The sequence below is a fragment of the Pavona decussata genome, unplaced genomic scaffold, assembly GCF_977016875.1.
Source record: "Pavona decussata unplaced genomic scaffold, jaPavDecu1.1 SCAFFOLD_32, whole genome shotgun sequence".
NCBI classification, from domain to species: domain Eukaryota; kingdom Metazoa; phylum Cnidaria; class Anthozoa; order Scleractinia; family Agariciidae; genus Pavona; species Pavona decussata.
The window spans coordinates 1,945,001-1,963,575 of NW_028145455.1; the positions used below are offsets into that span (position 1 = coordinate 1,945,001).

Consider the following 18,575-nt stretch of genomic DNA (forward strand, 5'->3'; position numbering starts at 1 on the left):
CAGTTATATTCACGCCCATTTTAAAGTTTTCAAAATTACACTATACAGGCGAGAACAAGCTTGATTTGATTCCAAATGAGTATAGTACAACAAATGGTCTTTAATCGCTATTCGACTATTTAATATTACGAGCCTATATATATTGTTTTGCTCCTGCCTACGGAAAATGTTTGCTTTACTAAAACGGCCTGAGGATGTGCAAAATAAATTTGTCGCGGTTGAAAGAGGCAAATCGCTGACAAACCCAGATTATGTAGCGTTTATTTTGGTTGTTTTGTTTTCAAGGAAGTCTCAAACCGGAATGGCAATCATTGGAAAACGGGAGGGATGGAGGTTGTCACCTTTTTCACTTGAGTCTTGGCATTTGATGCTCTTTACCAGAGTCTGTCTTCCTCTCGGTCAGCTGGATCCCCCTTTAATCCAGTAGCCAGATCTTGGCTTCCGGTTTCTGATTAGCCCAGAGTCGCCGCCGCTGGCCTAAAACGCGCACGCGCTCTGAGGACGAGAAAAAAAATTGAACAAGGTGTGGAGACGAGCCCTGCATGCGCAGTAGCGTTCAAGTCGCCTCGACCACTCTTGTTCATCATCCACGCACCTCGTCGTCGTCGATGCTTAAGGTCCCTAATAGCACCAGAAGACAGCATCTTCAGGCTTAAACGGTCTTGCTGAATCTCAGGCAGTCGACGAACCACTGTCGCTTTCTCCTAAAGACCAATTCTAAGAGTCCGTTATTGTATTTGAAGTATGGTGCATATCGAAGAAGTCGAGCTGCATGATTTAAAGCATGGCGATCAAATAGCAATAATGGGAGACGTGGCTGAACTTAACCCAACACTTAAAAAGCTCATGTTTATTATAGAAGGCAGTAATACATATTTTCACCATGGCATTTACGACAAGGAAAAGATGGAAGTGATCGAGCTCCAAGGAGAAACCAAGCAGAATGCCGTGCCCAAAAGGCGTACCATCCGACAATTTTTGGCGGGCCGTAAACAGCTTTACCGCGTTGTTCACGAAAAATGCTTACCGGTGGAGGAAACTATGAAGATGGCGGAAGATATACTGGATAAAAAGGAGTCTTGGCCAGGCTATGGTTTGATTGTAAACAACTGCGAGACCTTTGCCACTTACCTGAAGACGGGTGAGCGACGATCACAACAGGTTTTAGAAGCTATAAAACAGTTCTTAAAATACGTGATCCGTAAGGTAGTTCCCGCAGCCGCTGTATCATCCGCCGCTGTCGGTGGTTCGATTGGCGCAGTAGGTGGATCCGGATCCAGATAAAAACTGTAGTTGATCTAATAGAACTTTAAAACCGACAACGTCTTTAAAAATTAACTTGAATTTGTTTAGTTCGATTAAGGTTAAAAACTCGTTTATTTTGCCACTAATTTCGGGTGCACCCTTGGTAAACAGCCTAACTGCAAAAGGGTCTGCATTATTTCAATTCTTTTCCGAGAAGCTTTTAGAACGATTTTCCATATAAATTGGTTCATAGTCAGCCCAATCTTTGATTGTTATTCAGGTTAAGCTGCAAAAAATGAGACAAAGTTGTAAATTAGAATTCTTAGAAAAGCCTTTTGTCTTTGGTTCTTTGAAAGTCTTGTGAAAATAACGGCTATCATCACGCAAGAAATCAAGCGTCTCTATGGAGCATCCAACCGATTCTTTTGGTTGAATGATTTTTTCGGAAGTCCTTTCAGAAGGGATTCAAATCGCCTCCGAAATTCGGATTTACTGTTAAGACAAACTGTAGCTTTCTTGGGTAAAATTTTATCTGAAAAATTCGTCGCACTGGCGAGCAAATTGCTTTTGTTTTGAGAGCAGCAAAACGTGTCTGAATATTAAACTGCACCTGGCGTTTTCAAACAGGCAACGTCAGCTAGTAAACTACAGGAATAAGATTCCCTATAAAACTTTCTCCAACTGATGTTGCCCGTTTTAGCACCCATACATACCGATCTGTGAACACGGAAACCTAGGAATAATTTTGCTTAAACGGCGTTGGGGGCTTCTGAAGGGTCACGGTGCTTTGTTTTTAGCAACGAGATTCTGATTTCACGGAAAACGGTCCATTTGCTGCCTCTATATAAGCTGTTCTGAAGTGTGAAAAACAAAGTTTGAGTGAAAATACTTGAAAAATATACCTGCTAATACGTTCAGCAGATGATGTGAGTCATAACTTTTCTGAACCTGCGCAGTCGTTTAATAATTTTGTAGTTTCAATGTTGGCTACCTCCATTTGAAAAGAATGTTTTGATTCAAAAGCAGAGTCAAACACAGTGCTAATTTAAAAAATGTGGAAGGAAATATAGATTACAGGAACGTTAAGTCAAAAACAACGCTTTTTTTTCAAAATTTTCAAAATAGTTTGACAAAATTTATTTCTTCTCAATTCTCAGTTTGTTGTAGGTTATTTTACTTAATGTACGAGATTTCTTTACAGCTTCTAGTGACTAGCTTCTTTGTACACAGTGTTGCGGTTCGTTTGAGCTATCACTGTATGGTCATGGATGTTTTGTCGTTGTCTATCTTACAAAATATATACAATTAAAAAAAAAACAGGTAAACAACAGGCTTGTACAGGTAAAACTGGTAAGGGTAAAGAGTAAAGAGGGAATTACATTAAATTAATTGAGTAAAGTTAAATCAAAGATCATCAATTACAGCAATTTGTTCAAATATTGCTGGGGCGCTCAGTGTTTATGAAAACAATCTGTTGAAAAAGCTTACCAATCTGACCTGAAAAACGCATAAAATTACGGAATGTTACTCCAGCAACCTCCAGCTGATCAGCTTCGTCGGAGTCAAATTTTATAAGCTTTTGAGAACAATTTCTTTTAGTTTGGATAAAGAATTTGTTCATCAGATTAGCGATTCCAGTTCGTTCTTTCTTTTTTTGTTGTTGTTGTTGGTTTTTTCTTTTTTTTGCTTAGCTCTAATGGATCCTAACACGATGTTAACGATATTCTTTATTTTCTTTTGTTCACTGTTGAAAAGATGTGATTTGGTAACGTTAAGGGATTCGAAATTTAAGTTCAACTGTTTTCATTTAACTGATGTGAGGTATGGAGATTTACTCTGTACGATAAAACGTTAGTTTGGAAATAGCATTAAGTTCAGTATTCATTGAAATCAATGTAATACTTACTAGAAACCAAAACATTTAAGGAACTTGTTGAAGAATGCTTGACTTTCTGTATTAAAAGAAAAGAAAAATATTACGTGTGAAGACTTCTGTTAAAAAAACAGCAGCTAGGATGATGATCGCAGTACAGTGTTTTGGATCCTGATTTCGAAATAGTGAGGGTCTTAAAACATCGTAATTTCAAAGCAGTCGCAAAATGTAACTACAAACGTATTGTTGAAACACTTTGCCCTTTTAGAGACTTATTTGGTGGAAAAGACGTCCTTGTTGAATAAAGAAAATTGCATTCAATTTTGACCTCCGTTCAAAAAAGGGTCAAAAAAGATTTTTTAAGTTGTCTCGTCAGACATGAATATTACAGTACATACTACACATACAAAATAGATTTGGTGAGTGGACAGACTGAATTTGAAACCGGCGCTTATGAGGTACTGGCTCCCCCAAGCGTAGAACATGACAAAATAGAGTGACAAAAGGTAAAATTTACGATTCGAGCTTATTATAAGGAGGACGATATTCAATGTTGCTATTCAAATGTGAATGCTACGCCAAAATTCAAGCATCGATAATCTAATGAATTGGAAAGTTGGAAAATGTCCCAAATGAACTTCTCAAGAGAATGTCCCAACCGGCTTTTACTGGTGGTTCAATGAGTAGAATGGAAGATTGATCGCTCACTTTAGTTCTAGTCGTAGTGGCTACCTTTAGTTTTAATACGCGTTTAACTGTTTCTCTCAACCCAAGAAAACAAATAACTCCGTAAAAGAGCCATTGGTGAGATGAGTACTAACGGAAATGCAATTTGATTCCAAAAAGGTCATTTTCTGAGCGTCATCTGGACAATTTTTAGCCAAATCTCGTTCTCGTTTGGTTTCCAAGGAACGTCCAGTTGAAGGTCATTCTCATCCTCAAAGTCCTCGTGGGTTTTAGTGGTCAATTTAAGCGCTAGACAAAAAATCGTAGGCACAGGGACGAAGATGAGCAAACGTTTAATTTATCAAGGTATTAAAATTTTATCACACGGTACCGGCCAATTAGGGGCAGGCCAAATTTCCTGGGATTTTATGAGGTAAAGTTCATGTGCTTTCTGGGCATTACTCTGGTAAACTGAATCTGGCAGCTAATTAACTTGACCTCGTTTAGGCACGTATCCCAAGCTAGTATTTCGTTGTTGCACCAGAAACAACCGATACAACCTGTATACCTAAAACACACATCTAAATCCGGACATGAGGGTCAACTTACCGATACTGGAGAAGGGACTGTCCGAAATGTTTATCTTCACATCACCATTAGCCTTCATGTATGTCTGCCGATGAACTTCACGTGAAACAGCATCAGAAACAGGCATAAATGGAGAGGCTGGTCGAAGTTTGATGTTACGTTCCCCTAGACAGCACAAAAACAACCATTTTCAACTAAATTGTTATTTAACAATCAAATTTTAAAAAAATCATTAATTTAATCGAGAATTTGAGAGTAAACCTAAAAAGTGAAGAAAGAAGTGAACGAATTGTTAAAGTCAGGAAAGTCCCGCTTTTGATCCTTGCAAATGCGTGTAAGTATTAAAAACTTGCAAATTGCTCCTTCTGCATTGTGTGTCATTATGTTTTAGCCCCTAAAAAAAACTGGTAGGAGCCCATTAATGGGTTCCTGCACCAACCAAACAAAAAGAGTTTTTATCTCCGTATTCTTTTTCACAATTTCCATACCCCTAGCAGCTTTCGTGGCACTCGGTGGATTGACGCAGTATTCAGTTCCACATAATCCATCGACCTGCTGAGTGTGAACCGGCTGTCTGGTTACACTGTTCCTGATACTGATCGGCGGTGTGGAAGGAACGTCGAAACACTCAGCTAAACGGCGAAAAACAGAATTAAATACAGTTTTTAACATTACAAAACAGAAAATATATAAATAGAGCGGTTTTTAACTGTGTCGAAGGTAATTTCGCCTTTGCTTTTAGTTTTTCTTTACTGCGTTCTCACCCCGCGAGCAGAGCCTCCTTTTGCCTTTTTCTTCACTGAGGAGGAGAAAAGGAGCCTCTGCCTGAATCGTATCAACTCTTTGAAGCCACCGCAGCCCGAACTTCTGGACTAGTCAATCTTGTTTTTTCTCGTCAAACTGGTTTTTCCAGTGCGAGCATCCGTTTAGTGATAAAACCGATGGTTATAATTGAGCCTGCTGTACCATGAAAAATCAAGATGGTGGCGAGATCTGCTCGAAGCCAAGCACCAGTTATTCTCGACGAGATTCTTCTTAATATAATTGGTATGTTCCACAGATTACATGATTTGTCAGTACAGCAGTCAACTGCCTTAAAGTCCTTTGTTTCAGGCTCAGATACGTTTGTCTCTCTTCCTACCGAACAAGGAAAATCCTTAATTTATCAACTGGCGATTCCGTTAATGGAAGAGTTATCCAAGCGGTCAGATGAACTTTCGTTTCACGTTCCTTCGCACCCGATGTTATTGGTGGTTTCTCCTCTCACTGCCCTGATAAATAATCAAATTTTAAAATGGTTGTGAAAGGCTCTGCTTGAAATGCTGTAAGTTGGAAGACTTCAAATTGCCCATATTGGGCCTGGGTTCGAGACTGTAAACTGGCAACATGCAGCGCATGCTCAATAAATATCTTACTCGATTCATGCAGAGTCTTTCTCGAGAACGCAAAAATCGAGCAAGCAAAGAAAGGCTCTGCCAGCAGGGTGCTACGTTCTGTGATTGGTTAGTAAAGTTTACGTCATTTTCTCGACCAATGAGAAGCCAAACTGAAACCAATCGCCTCTTGGGACGCTTTCCATTAAGCCAAAATTTTCGTTTGAAAATTTTGGAAACTTTCCGTGTCAAATAGAAAGGTTTTTTACCATTGTTTCCTAATTTGCAATCTCATCGGTAGAACCAAAAACTTAAGCGACGTCGCAGTGATTGCGCAGAAGACAACAAAGTGGAAATGAAAATGTTCTTCGAATGGAACGGTAATTTCCGTTCAGACCGGTTGGAACAAAGAAAGCGGAGTGCCTCCGAAGATTGTCCCTTTGTTCCTGGAAATTTCGTTTGATGCGCATGTTCCAATCGCATTTTTGCTGGTTGAACCGAAGATTTTAGCTAAATGGAAAGCGCCCGTGGTGGAACGCGTTTTCCCGCGCTTGACACCGGCTGCATGTATTTGCTTCGAATACTGATTGGTTCGTTGCGCTGTTTGCGTATGTTGTGATTGGTCAGAGTAATAACTTTCGTTCTGGTTAACGATACTCAATTGGAATCCACCCTTAGTCTGTCTTGAAAGAAACTAAAAACATTCTAGTCAAACTTAAGCCACAGTTTCTTCAACATACTGATGCAACAAAACAGACTGGATCTTTTTAATTAAATATGAAACTGTTACTAAAGTCATTTTGAAGCTGTTCTGCTGTAAAATATCTGTCAAATTATTTAGAATGCTTAAATTTTCTTATCTTAGGAAACACAAATACGTAGTTGTGTCAATTAAGAGGCCATTAAATAGATTCTCCATTCAGACTGCAGATAACAACAGAAACACCGCAATTTCATCTAGAGCAAAGATATCGGTGTTGACTCACACCAATAAAAGCGAACGGGTTAACCCAGAAATTCTTCTTTGATCCTTTTCCCCGATCATGAATTGTAGAACTAACCATCAACTCTTCATCTGGAGTCTTCTGAGTCTTGTAGTTCTTCTTCTCTGTTAAGGAAACTAATGATACAAAAATCAACGCTGTATGATGAAGTTCAGTAGCTTCACAAGGACAAGTTCATATTTAATGACTTTCAAGTTCTTTCATCATTTTAATTGAACGGCTTTTCAAGAATATTCAAACATTGAAAAATGCCAGATAAAAATATAAAGACAAAACGTCATTTTCACCAGGAGCGGTGAAAACTTAGCCTCTTTCAGATCCCCAACTGGACATTCAGATAAACGCCTTGGAAAACACACTATGAAAATACTGTTCGTTTTTTTTTTTTTAATTTGTACTAATATTAAAAGATTAAACTAACCACAAAACTCTCTTTAATCCTGATTTCCAGCCCGTTAGTCTTACGCTCATGTACAAAAACACTGGGTAAACTTTTTCGTTATGTCACGCCACACGAAAAAATCATGAAATCATACAATATTCACAAAATTCATGCCCAAAAGTGGTTTTCGTTATTCAAGTACCAGAAGTGCATGGCATTAGATAGATAACAATGGCGGAACATGCTCGCACTAACATGTTGCTATGATGAAACCCCCAGTGTAGGTTGGGCGAGGGGAGGCAGGGGGAGGAGAGCAACTACACAAGTCTAAGAAAATTCAATTGATGCTCGTCAATACCGTAAAACGCACCAAACTTCTTGTGTCATTCTTTTACATTAACACTTTCAGCATTATTTCTTGTCGTAGTAAATGTCAGTATCACACTCCAATTGCGCTGGTTTAACTAATTAGTACCTTTAGATTTATCCAGTACAGCCTCGATTTCAGTTTTGGCTGGGAACATTTTAGCATTGGCAGAACTCAATTTTCTCGTCAGTGTGACAATCTCTTGCTCAAGTGTTTTCTCAGTATTCTCTTTGTCGTTTTCCTTTAGTTGTTCTGACATTTCGTGCAACTTTTGTCGTAATGTATAAAAATGTAATAAGGTCTTGCTGTAAAGATGTGTTTATCCTTTCCAAATCTTGTTCACGCTCTGAAATCAACGAAAAACTACATATATAAATCGAGACGAAAATGATCAATTTGAATGACACGATTTAGCACACTTCGTAGTTAGTATTCTTGTTGCGTTGAAAGAGCGTCACTAGCAAGTGGTGGTCAGAGGAAACAGACGACAACTCTTGCTAGCAACAACAACAACAATTTATTTCAGGTACCAGTTATTTTACGATTTCTTTACTTCCAAATTTTATGCGTAGACTATGGTAACGGGTCATCCCAAAAAATTGAAAGCTACTGACTAGCTTGATAACCAACATTTATTCCTTTAAAATGATATTTGCAACAGAAAGAGGAAGAATTGACACTATCATAAAGAAATGAAATGACAACAACAACAAGCCAGTCTCTACATACATCCTTGCAGTAGGCAGGATGTTTGTACCATGAACCTAGTTTAAGGACTGTGCCTACTTTTGTTACTGCGCATACCTTCTGCGCATCTCGAGATACTAAGGTTCCCTATGGGTAGTGCCTACTAATACAGGGATATTTTTGCGCGTTTTAAAACTATGCAGAGAAAGCGGAACTTAGCAAGTGATCTTGGTTTCCAAAAAGAGCATTTGTGGTAATCATGCATTTTTTCAAAGATAACAAAGCTTCAATTTGGAAAAAACGTTATACATTGCTTTGTATTTTACTGTTTTTTTAGAGTAATTGTTGCTTAATTATCACTGAATAATGCGTGGTTACCCTCAATTTTCTTTTTTTGGATTTCAATAGCCCTTGTAGACTGCTCACAGTCCCCCTATTTTTCCGTGGGATTCTCGAGACCGGTACGCTTCGATGGAGCTGCCGCCATCTTGGTTTGTAAAAGCTAGCGCGATCTGGGGAGAGTGTCTAAACTACCGAGGGGAGGGGAGCGGAGTTGGGAGGCGGCGGGAAAAATAGCTTCCCATCCCCCATTATACTAACACCCACTCCCGCTTTAGACACTCTCCCCAGATTGCGCTCGGTTTTACAAACCAAGATGGCGGCGGTTCCATCGAAGCGTAACGGTCTCGAGAATCCCACGGAAAAATAGGGGGACTGTGAACAGTCTATAACCCTTGATGAGATCTGCTTTCCCCGCATAGTCATAAACCACACAATAATACTTCTTTATCACGAGTCTCCATTAGCTCAGTGGTAGCTTATCACTCGTATTTATTTTTACCGAGTTTGCCTGTGTCACTCACTGAATAATAAATCATTCTCAACTCAAAACTTATTTTAAAAAAATAAACAGAAGAAAACGACTTTTACCTTTAGAGCAATTCAGCATGGCTGTCAAAGTACTAATCTCGCTGGAGAGGTATTCCTTCTCCTCACCGAACACTTTTTCTCTTTTCTGTAGTTGACTGTTATTTCCTTCCTGCCTCTCTTGCAATTCCTTCACGTGATCCTCTAGCACAGTGTTTTTAGCTTGCAATTCCTTTTCACGTTCTGAGGTAAAAGAACAATAACAACAGCAATGCTCGTTGCAGGTAAGGCATATGCCGTTATCAGTATCATTTAAGACAACCATTCAATACGACGGCGCTTTTTTTTATTTTCTGCGGAAATAACGTTTATTGTGCGCGGTGTAAGCTCCCGTAAGCGTCCACCTCTCCCTTATACTGCTATTGGCCTATCGGCGAGGAACATTCCCCTAATCAGTCGGCTCCAGTTACGGACACCTTTTCTCCTTAATTCCCTGGGTTGTCCGCTTACACGAACTCAGACTGTAATTGACCAACCTCTTTCCCATCTAGCTTATCCAGAAAATCGAGCTGCCTTTTGGAGGCTTGGGACCGAACTCGATAGCGAGTAATTAGGGAGCTTAAGCAACGACGACGGCAACGGCAACGAAAACGTCACTTGAAAATATATCTTTATTTCATTTGTGCTACTTCGCGATTATTTCAACTCGCTCAACTTTTACAAAAATGGCGAACTATCCAGGAACAAAATTGGTAGGAGTGGCGTTCATATTAAGAAAGAAAATGAAAAATTTATTGTCGTGTGCTCACGTTCTCCAAAAAACCTAGAATTTGGTCATTTCACGTTGTTGTTGTTTTGCAGAGGACGGCAAAGAAATGTACCCAAATGTAAAACGCACGTGCAGAGCGATTGTTTTTGCTCGTTAAACCTATTGTTTTGCGGCGTTGTCGTTGCTGTCGCCGTCGTCGTTGCTTAAGCTCCTTATTCTTTCACACCGGTACTGTTACCGTCAGCTCATACCATGATCAACGGTGACTTCGCATTCGAACGAGGCCAAGCACGACTGGGAACGAGGCTAATTGACCTCATGCTCTTTAGCATGTTTAAAAATTTCCTACAGAGTGCAATTTTCGTTCAATTTAACTGAGTACCGATTTCAAGTACCGTACCTTTATTATTTTTTAGCACGGCCATCAATTCATCTATTTGGGAAACGACATTCTGCAACTCAGCATTGGTAAAAGTAATGTTTCTCTTCAACGTAGTTATTTCACGGGATAGATTTTCCTTTTCCTGATTGCAGGCTTTCTCTTTTTCTTGTAGTTGTTTGTTTATCTTGTCCAGACTCTCTTGTACCTCCATAAGACGTTTCTCCAGCGAAATGTTTATCACACTTAACTTCTCTTCACGCTCTGAAAACAGAAGGAGAACGAAGCTGAGAAAATTAGCTTGGGTTAAAGACTCCCCCCTTCCCCCCCCCCCCCCCCCCCCCACAAAGAAAACACCTACAACATTACACCGACAAGGAAAGTGAAAGTCGCAACAAGGATCGATAACGTGGCCACGATAACCTGAGAATTATGTCATGGATTCCAAATGACGGCCATCTTGGTTCTATCATGTGTTGGTTTCTTGATAAGGCCTTTTTTAGAGAAACCACCAAATTTTGTCGAAACGTTGGCAAAACCAGTAAAATAGAACTAAAATTGTTTCAAAAGTAATCCACCCCCCCCCCTCCACCACCACCACCACCTTATCCCACGTCCCAGTCTGAATTTAACGAAGAGTTAATACTCTTTCTTCAATCTGATGGGTGTTTCAACTTTATTTAATCACAATACTAGTACTACAAATAATTACCTGGCGTTCATTCCATCCTTATCTTCAACCTTTGAAGTTGTTCAACATGGCCGTCATTTCAGTTTTTCCGAAAACGACAAAACTGAAATTGAGGCTATGCTGAACTCTTCCAGTCCAATAATCTCGTGTGAGAGGTCTTCTTCGCCCGACAGATATTCTTTTTCTACTCACAACGTTTCAACACTTGAATCAATGTTTATTTCCATCCTTATGCATTCACGAATAAATCTGGTTTAAAGCTTTTCAGCATTGCCGCCATTTCTAAGATGAAAATACTGAAATGACGGCTTTGCCGAAATCTTCACGTGTTACAATCTTCTGTTAGTATGCTTTTCCTTTACCTGACAGGTATTCTGCTCCTAAACACAGATTTTCAATTAAGCTGCTTTATTTTTTTCCTTGTTGTGAAAATCTACCTTTTGAGCTCTCCAATATGCCTGTCATTTCATTGTTTTCGGAAACACAGCTCTTCAGCTCAGCACTGGCGGAACATAATTTGTTTCTCAGTGCAGATATCTCGAGTGACAGATTTTCCTTCTCCTGGGAGCAGACTTTCTCTTTTTCCTGTACTTGGTTGTTTATCTTTTCCAATTCCTTAATGCGATCCTCAAGTGAAACGTTCATCATTTTCAGCTTCTCATCACGCTCTGAAATCACAACCAAAACTCAGTTGAAAAAACTGAATACCAATAGTTTAAAAAGTCGGTAAATTGAATGGCCTTAGCCTGCCTATTGGGAAAATTAATGAACTTCTAAAGTTCGTGTACTTAAGGTACACTTTCCTCTTCCACCCGCATGGGTCTAAATGGGATGAAGAGAATCAAGCCTTCAAACAAAGTTTATTGTAATCCTTATGATTAAAATCTTCTACTTTTAAAGCTTCTCGGCATTTGCCGTCATTTTCTTTTATCATAGATGGAAAGACTGAAATGTTGGCCATACTGAAACTTTGTGCCATGAACTCGTGTTAGTAGCGATCTTACGTCACCTGATGCTCATTCTGTTCCAAATCACATACTTCAATCAAACCTTGAACTAATAATTTTTCATCCTTATTACTAAATAAAGATTACCTTTAGAGCTTTCCAGCATGACTGCCAATTCCTTGTTTTTGGAAACAGAGTTCTTCAGCTCAGCATTGAATGCGGAGCTCAATTTGCTCTTCAGTTCAGTAATCTCATGAGACATATTTTCCTTCTCCTGTTTGTAGAATTTCTCTTTATCCTGTAGTTGAATTTTTACGTCGTCCAGCATCTTTTGCAATTCCTTGGCATGATCTTCCAGCGAAGCATTTGTCATTTTCAGCTTCTCTTTACACTCTGAAATCAAAATCAAACATCAATTTATCAGTACAGTTGCTTGATATAATCATTCAATCAAACGTGGAAAACCTTCTGTATATTCAGCACCATTTTCTCTATTCGTTGGTTATTCTAAATGCCATTTATGACATCATCATCATCTTTATTCAATCACGGTATCACAATCATGTACAAAAAAAAATGGCCCTCCTGCTAGCCGTGCTAACTGCCTCAATAATATAACTTAAAATAACAATGTCTTCAAACTATACCTTAAATTATAACTGAAATTACTTCAAAAAATTTCTATTATTTAGTAACTAGGGATTAAAAGTACTTAGTAGGCTACCCTGAACGCTTTCTTCGACAGGGTTGTTGTTCCAGAGGACAGATCGGGTACCTTCATATCAGATCGAGTGACGAGTTCGAGATTGAGCAAGAGTACGACTTTCAAATTTCAAATCTGTCGCATCCCCAGAACTGTCGCTCCTTCCCGTTGTTTACCAGCAGATAAGAATACCCTAGAAACAAGATTGGTGTGACGCTAAGCCACGCTGACTAGATTTGAAAAGTCGTACTTGTACTCAATATCAATCAGTATACTCGTCGTCAAATCTGAAGGTCCTTACCGTCTATACTGAGGACTTCTTTAAGCAATCTTCTAATTAGGTTTAGTATATGACAATACTTCAAACATTCTCAGTTAATTTCATCCTTATGACTAAACCTTTTTACCTTTGTAGCTGTTCAGCATGACTTTCAGTTCATTATTTTTGGAAGCGACATTCAGTAGGTCAGCACTGGTGAAACTCAATTTTTTTTTCAGTGCATTAACCTCGAGTGACAAATTTTCCTTCTCCTGATAGCAGACTTTCTCTTTTTCTTGTAGCTGGTTGTTAATTTCGTCCAGTCTCTCTTCTAATTCTTGAGCGTGATCCGCTAGTGAGACATTTGACACACTTAATCGCTTTTCGCTCTCTGAAATAAGGATAACAAGGAAATCAAGTCGTGGTTTCAGTTTGTTTAAGCACGAATTCTGATAAAATGAGCTGTTGGAAGAAACTCAACTGAGTGCCGTCTCTTTTCATTTTATCTGAACACTGTTACCGTACTGAAATCTTCGAATTTCATGGTGTAATAATAGTTCTGTACTGTATCACATGTATAAATCCAAGATAGTTATAAACAACTGTCATAAAAAACTGAATGAAAATGAATTATACGATGAGCTGTTGGAAGAAACTCAACTGAGTGCTGTCTCTCTTCATTTTATCTGAACACTTTTACCGTACTGAAACCTTCGAATTTCATGTTTTAATAATTGTTCTGTACCTTATCACTTGTATAAAGCCGAGATAGCTATAAACAACTGTCATAAAAAAACTGAATGGTTAATATAAAGTTTGTAACTGCTCCTTTCGACAAGGTGTCCGAATTCCTTTCCCTACTTTTGAAACGTTATCCTAGCACGTTGTGCTTGATAGTGGCTGGCTGGCTGGCTGGCTGGCTGACTGGATGGATGGATGGATGGATGGCTTGAAAAGAAGGAGATCTTCATATAAACTCTGTAAATGGCCTAGCTTGCCACGATTCTCGCGAGGTACGGTCATGGGTTAGTTACAAACTAAGGCTGCGTAACTTACCTTTGAATGACTGTAGCTCCTTGCTAAGCCCTTCAACTTCTGCTTCTTTTTTGAGCAATTTACCTTTGGTCACAGAAACCAACTTTTTCGCTTTCTTCATCAGCTGTTCTTTGTCTTCCAACTTTTTTGCCAAATCATTGACCTTTTTCTCGCCATTCTGCTGTACCTCTGACAGCTTGTCTTGAAGACAAGCAATTTCCCTGTTTTTGGCTGGAAATACAAAATAAAAGAGGAACAAAAAATTACTACAACCAAGTACTTTGGTTCTGCTTTGCTATGTTACTGCTTAAGAAAACTGGCACCACTTTCTCAACCAATCAGAATTCAAACCCCTAAACCAAACCCAACGGCGACTCGTGCACACGCGTTTTTCCTCCCTTGGCACCATTTACGCGTATCTACTTCGTCTAAGTTCTGATTGATTCATCGTGCCATTTATGTTTATTGTGATTGGTTAGAATATGAAAAAAGTGATAAGTGTGAAGCAAAACGGTTAAACCTTTATTTTGTCAATTAGTGCCCAACATATTAGAACCTGTTATATATCCTAAAATCTTATTGGAAAAAATCCCTTGCTCTGCGAATGTCATAAGTGTCGATAAGTGACTTTTTAGGGGTTATAATACATGAGAATACCAGCACCCATCTTAAATTAGTTGGGTGTCAAGGCACAAGCCCTTTATTTTAAGTCTGGAACTGGACCGTTCTTCGCCTTTCGTACTTGCCCGATGTGATGAAACACATCGGGCAAATTTTAGTGATTAAATGTGCGACCAGTTTCCCTGGAATGAAAAAAGGCGGTTTTTTTTTTCAACTTTGTGACAGTATGTCAAACTTACCATTGCACTGTGCCCTCAGAGAAGCAAGTTTCTCCTCCAGTTCTTTTTCTCTGTTGTACTAAAAGGGAAATTTTGAATGAAAGCATCACAGGATCAGTTCTAGATTCCGGCAAGATGATGTTAAACGGAAAAAATTTTTAACGCAACATTTGCCGCTGTGTTAAAAGTTGTTGTTGCGCGCTGTATCCTTAGAGCTATTTTCAAATTTACCTTCCCTTGAACATGCAATATTTTTGTTTGAAACTCAAGACACAATCATTCAAAAGGTATGCTCGATTTTTCGCTCATGTGAGGTCGCTAAGTCCCTCAAGTCACAAGAAAGACATTCTTCGAGCTTCATTGTTTACAAGAGAAAACGATCCCCTGTTGCCGAAATATGCCTTTTAGCGGTTTTTTTCTTTTCTTTCTGAGACGTCTTCAGCTCAGTTGTATCTCTTGTGTCTCACAAGCCTTCAAATACGATTTTAACCGACTTGACCTGTCAGCTTGGTAAGGAAACAGTTACTAGTATATATAAGTTTAGTACATATATATGCGTTTGAAATCACGTCAATTTTTTAAGTTTTCCCAAATTGCTCGAGTCGCACAGCCATGAAAATACAAAATACAAGTGAAAATTAATCCTTTATTCTACTTATTGTGATACTGTGTTTACGACACCAAGGGCAAAAGTTTCTTAAAACAATCGAGGCAGTTCAAAAAGCAGTCAACTCCCAGAGTAAAAACACTTGCTGAGCTCGTAAGCAAAACAAACAAACGTTCAATTTACCCGTTTCTCAGCGAACAAAACGAGAGTAGATAATTGTTATGGACATTAATAAAGTGAATGTATGAACGTTTGTACATCTTGTGAAGAGAGCAAAATACGTTTAATGTACGAACAAAATAAACAGCGATTAAAACCAAATGTTAAGCTTCAATCTGAATTTGATTCACCTGTGCTGTTCAGCTTTCTACCGTTCACGCAGCAATAAACATAACAACCAGTTGTGTCCAAAAAGGTGCTTGCTGAGTTATTTCTTTCATTGAATTTGACCTTCATATTCCGCCCATTTGTAAAAGTATATTGCCTTGACTGTTGATCCTGGCCCGTTTCTTTAGGTTTCAAGAAGCCGCGGTGAAGCACAGGCAGCCCAAGCTCAATATCCGAGAACCTTTGAATTATAAGGATTTGTATGGGAATACAATGGATTTGCGTGAAATGGTAGAAAATAACAGTGTTTTGTCGATAAAGTCAACTTACCTTGTTTCTTCTTGTATTTTTTTTGTCATTTACAAGCTTTTCAAGCCGATTCGGAGCGATTTCGGCGAGTTAGCGTCATTCGGGTTTCCACTGTTAAGTGTAACGAAAGGCCGAACTCTATTTCAGCCATGCCCGAAGCGTGAAACGGAATAAATCCGTTGAAATCATCTCTGTTGTCCCAATTCCTTCATAGAAGGAATTGGGACAACAGAGATGATTTCAACGGATTTATTCCGTTTCACGCTTCGGGCATGGCTGAAATAGAGTTCGGCCTTTCGTTACACTTAACAGTGGAAACCCGAATGACGCTAACTCTCCGAATCGGCTTGAAAAGCTGGTAAATGACAAAAAAAATACAAGAAGAAACAAGGTAAGTTGACTTTATCGACAAAACACTGTTATTTTCTACCATTTCACGCAAATCCATTGTATTCCCATACAAATCCTTATAATTCAGCGTTTCTCTGATATTGAGCTTGGGCTGCCTGTGGGTGAAGTCGCTGCATGGTCGCCATGCATGAATTATTTGTTTTTCAAACAGCACAAACCTGCCAGGCGCCGACCCATTTTGACAAAAATAATCTTTTGCTGGTTCTTTTAAGACGCAAAAATTCACTTTTTTTAAAATTTCCTCTGAAGCTAGCATTTGATTTTTCATTTCATTTGTTATTTTTCACAAACAACCGGCCGGTTACAAGTCAAACTCGAAGAAGTTGTTGAGCTCGAGCGTTACGCAGAAATTTGAAGAAACTGCATTCACCTCGTGTGAAGGCCCCTGCTGGCCAAGAGGGACGAGAGGCTCTGGGGATGAGAATGACCTAGAAGCCGAATTATTTAGTTTAGAACTGCGTCCTCTCGTCCTCAGCCAATCAGGAGCGGGTAGTTTTGACGCTCGACCAATCAGGGGAAGAGAAGGGGGATGAGAGAGTAATGTTGCCTCCGTCTCGACCAAACAGCATTCAATAATTTTGCCCTCTATGTTACATTGTGTTGAAACCAAGATTTGCATCAGATAGCCGCAGTTTAGAAAATTTTATTTTTCAAAATTTAACGACAATTTTAATTCCCCACGTGGAACTCAGAAAGTGATAGATTAACAGAAAACTTTCTTTTTCCCCACTATAAAAGTTTAATTTACGCACTCATTTTGTCTCTCTTTTTTGTCTTCAAGGATATAATTAATGACGAAAGAATTCGAAGCAAGTTAGTTGCGTCATAATTGTAAGCGTATTTGCGCGCGCTTCTTCTTTCTAGATTTTTTTTTTTACAAAAATGTAACTCCGCAACAAGAAAAAAAGCTCTTCAATGAATCCTATATTCCAAGTCCTTCAAAATCTGCGGGAAAATGTTTTGATACTTAGTCACATGTTCCCCTTGATTTCTTGCCTATCTTTAAAGGAACACTACATTGAAACAAAAACAACAAAATCATGTTTGAACCACGCGCTAAATTCACTGCATTTTGTTTAAAATAATGTGAAATTTGTTCCTACATTTGACATGAAGAACGGTCGCTTTATTCGAAAAAGTGATTCAAAAAAAGATTAAAATAAGTAAACGCCCACCTTTTTGGCCATGGCCCGAGCACCATGCGAGGCCTCGAGAGGCTCGTAGTTATTTGTGGGAAGGTCTTTAATCCACACTCCTTTAGAAAGTGCACTTCGTGAACTGTAAGTTCTCGCAGTGTCATCTACGCCTGTAATCTGATTGTAAAGGTAGCTAAATACTCCACTTGTAGTTTTCGATATCCACTTGCGGTCCATGATCGCGTTCGCTAAAACAAGCGCTCAACACAAGAATGGTTAATTTCCATTGTTTATTACGATCCCCATGGTAACTGTTTTTGTCGTCACTTTTCGAACGTGAGAGGCCGCGTGAAGACTCGGCACTAAATTAATTGAGAGCGAAAATTTAAATGGAGGAATTTCTAAGAAAAGGTTTACAGGAAGGTGACCAGGAAGGTATTAAAAGGTAAATTTTACTGAAACAAATTATAAAAGGCTCCACCTTTCGCTGTGTTTCGTTAACGTCAAATACAAAGAGCATACTACATCGGACTGATATTTGGAATTATTTAAGGTATTTTGCGTACATCTTGGGCCCGGTTCAAACGAAGAATTTTACATGTGCCGAACCTAGGGCAAAACTAGGGGAGGGGGTGTTTTCCAATACAAGGTCTGTAGGCGTGTGAAGTTCCAAAAGTTACAGGCTTTCAGGTCTGACGTAGAATAAAAAATATATGGACTTCATCTGGATGGGGTATAACTTCCCGGCCCTCTGGTCTGAACTGGAATAAAGTTTTGTGTTGCTGAGGCCTGAAAATGGGACATAATCAAACATCTTTGTCGTAAAAAGGGGGAGGAACTGACTCTTTCCCAAGCAATCGTGTCTCTTATTCATCAGTGGAAGAGGGGCTGGGGGTTCTTGGTAATTTGATAACGGGGGTCACATCTCTCCTTCCCTTTTTTGCGTGCCTATGCCTATTTTTCCCATTTTTATTTATTTTTTGTCTGATTGTTGTTTTTTAATAAGTAAGAAGCCTGGATACCCGGCATCCTCTGCTGAAATTCTCAATACCCCGTAATCTTGAAGCTTAAGAGAACTCGAATAGACTAGAAGGTATTGACGAAAATCATT

At 39.1% G+C, this 18,575-nt stretch overlaps 3 protein-coding genes across 3 annotated transcripts; 1 reads left to right on the plus strand and 2 right to left on the minus strand.

The window, feature by feature from the left end:
* Window positions 1–545: 545 nt before the first annotated feature.
* LOC146484587 (uncharacterized) lies at window positions 546–1,968 on the plus strand. The gene has a single exon (XM_085104707.1). It carries the CDS (start codon window positions 745–747, stop codon window positions 1,282–1,284), a length of 540 nt encoding a protein of 179 aa, XP_084960833.1. The 5' UTR covers window positions 546–744; the 3' UTR covers window positions 1,285–1,968.
* Window positions 1,969–3,123: 1,155 nt separating this feature from the next.
* On the minus strand, window positions 3,124–7,593 carry LOC146484588 (uncharacterized). The gene is made up of 4 exons (XM_085104708.1): window positions 6,734–7,593; window positions 4,861–5,004; window positions 4,394–4,537; window positions 3,124–3,197 (listed from the first exon to the last, which is right to left on the minus strand). The coding sequence occupies exons 1-4, from the start codon at window positions 6,807–6,809 to the stop codon at window positions 3,151–3,153; spliced, it is 411 nt and encodes a 136-aa protein (XP_084960834.1). The 5' UTR covers window positions 6,810–7,593; the 3' UTR covers window positions 3,124–3,150.
* A 10-nt stretch (window positions 7,594–7,603) lies between these two features.
* LOC146484589 (uncharacterized) lies at window positions 7,604–18,521 on the minus strand. Its single transcript, XM_085104676.1, has 9 exons — window positions 17,504–18,521; window positions 14,696–14,753; window positions 13,857–14,066; window positions 12,949–13,191; window positions 11,986–12,231; window positions 11,329–11,559; window positions 10,222–10,464; window positions 9,110–9,295; window positions 7,604–7,844 (listed from the first exon to the last, which is right to left on the minus strand). Exons 1-9 carry the CDS (start codon window positions 17,699–17,701, stop codon window positions 7,717–7,719), a joined length of 1,743 nt encoding a protein of 580 aa, XP_084960802.1. The 5' UTR covers window positions 17,702–18,521; the 3' UTR covers window positions 7,604–7,716.
* Between the last annotated feature and the right edge of the window lie 54 nt (window positions 18,522–18,575).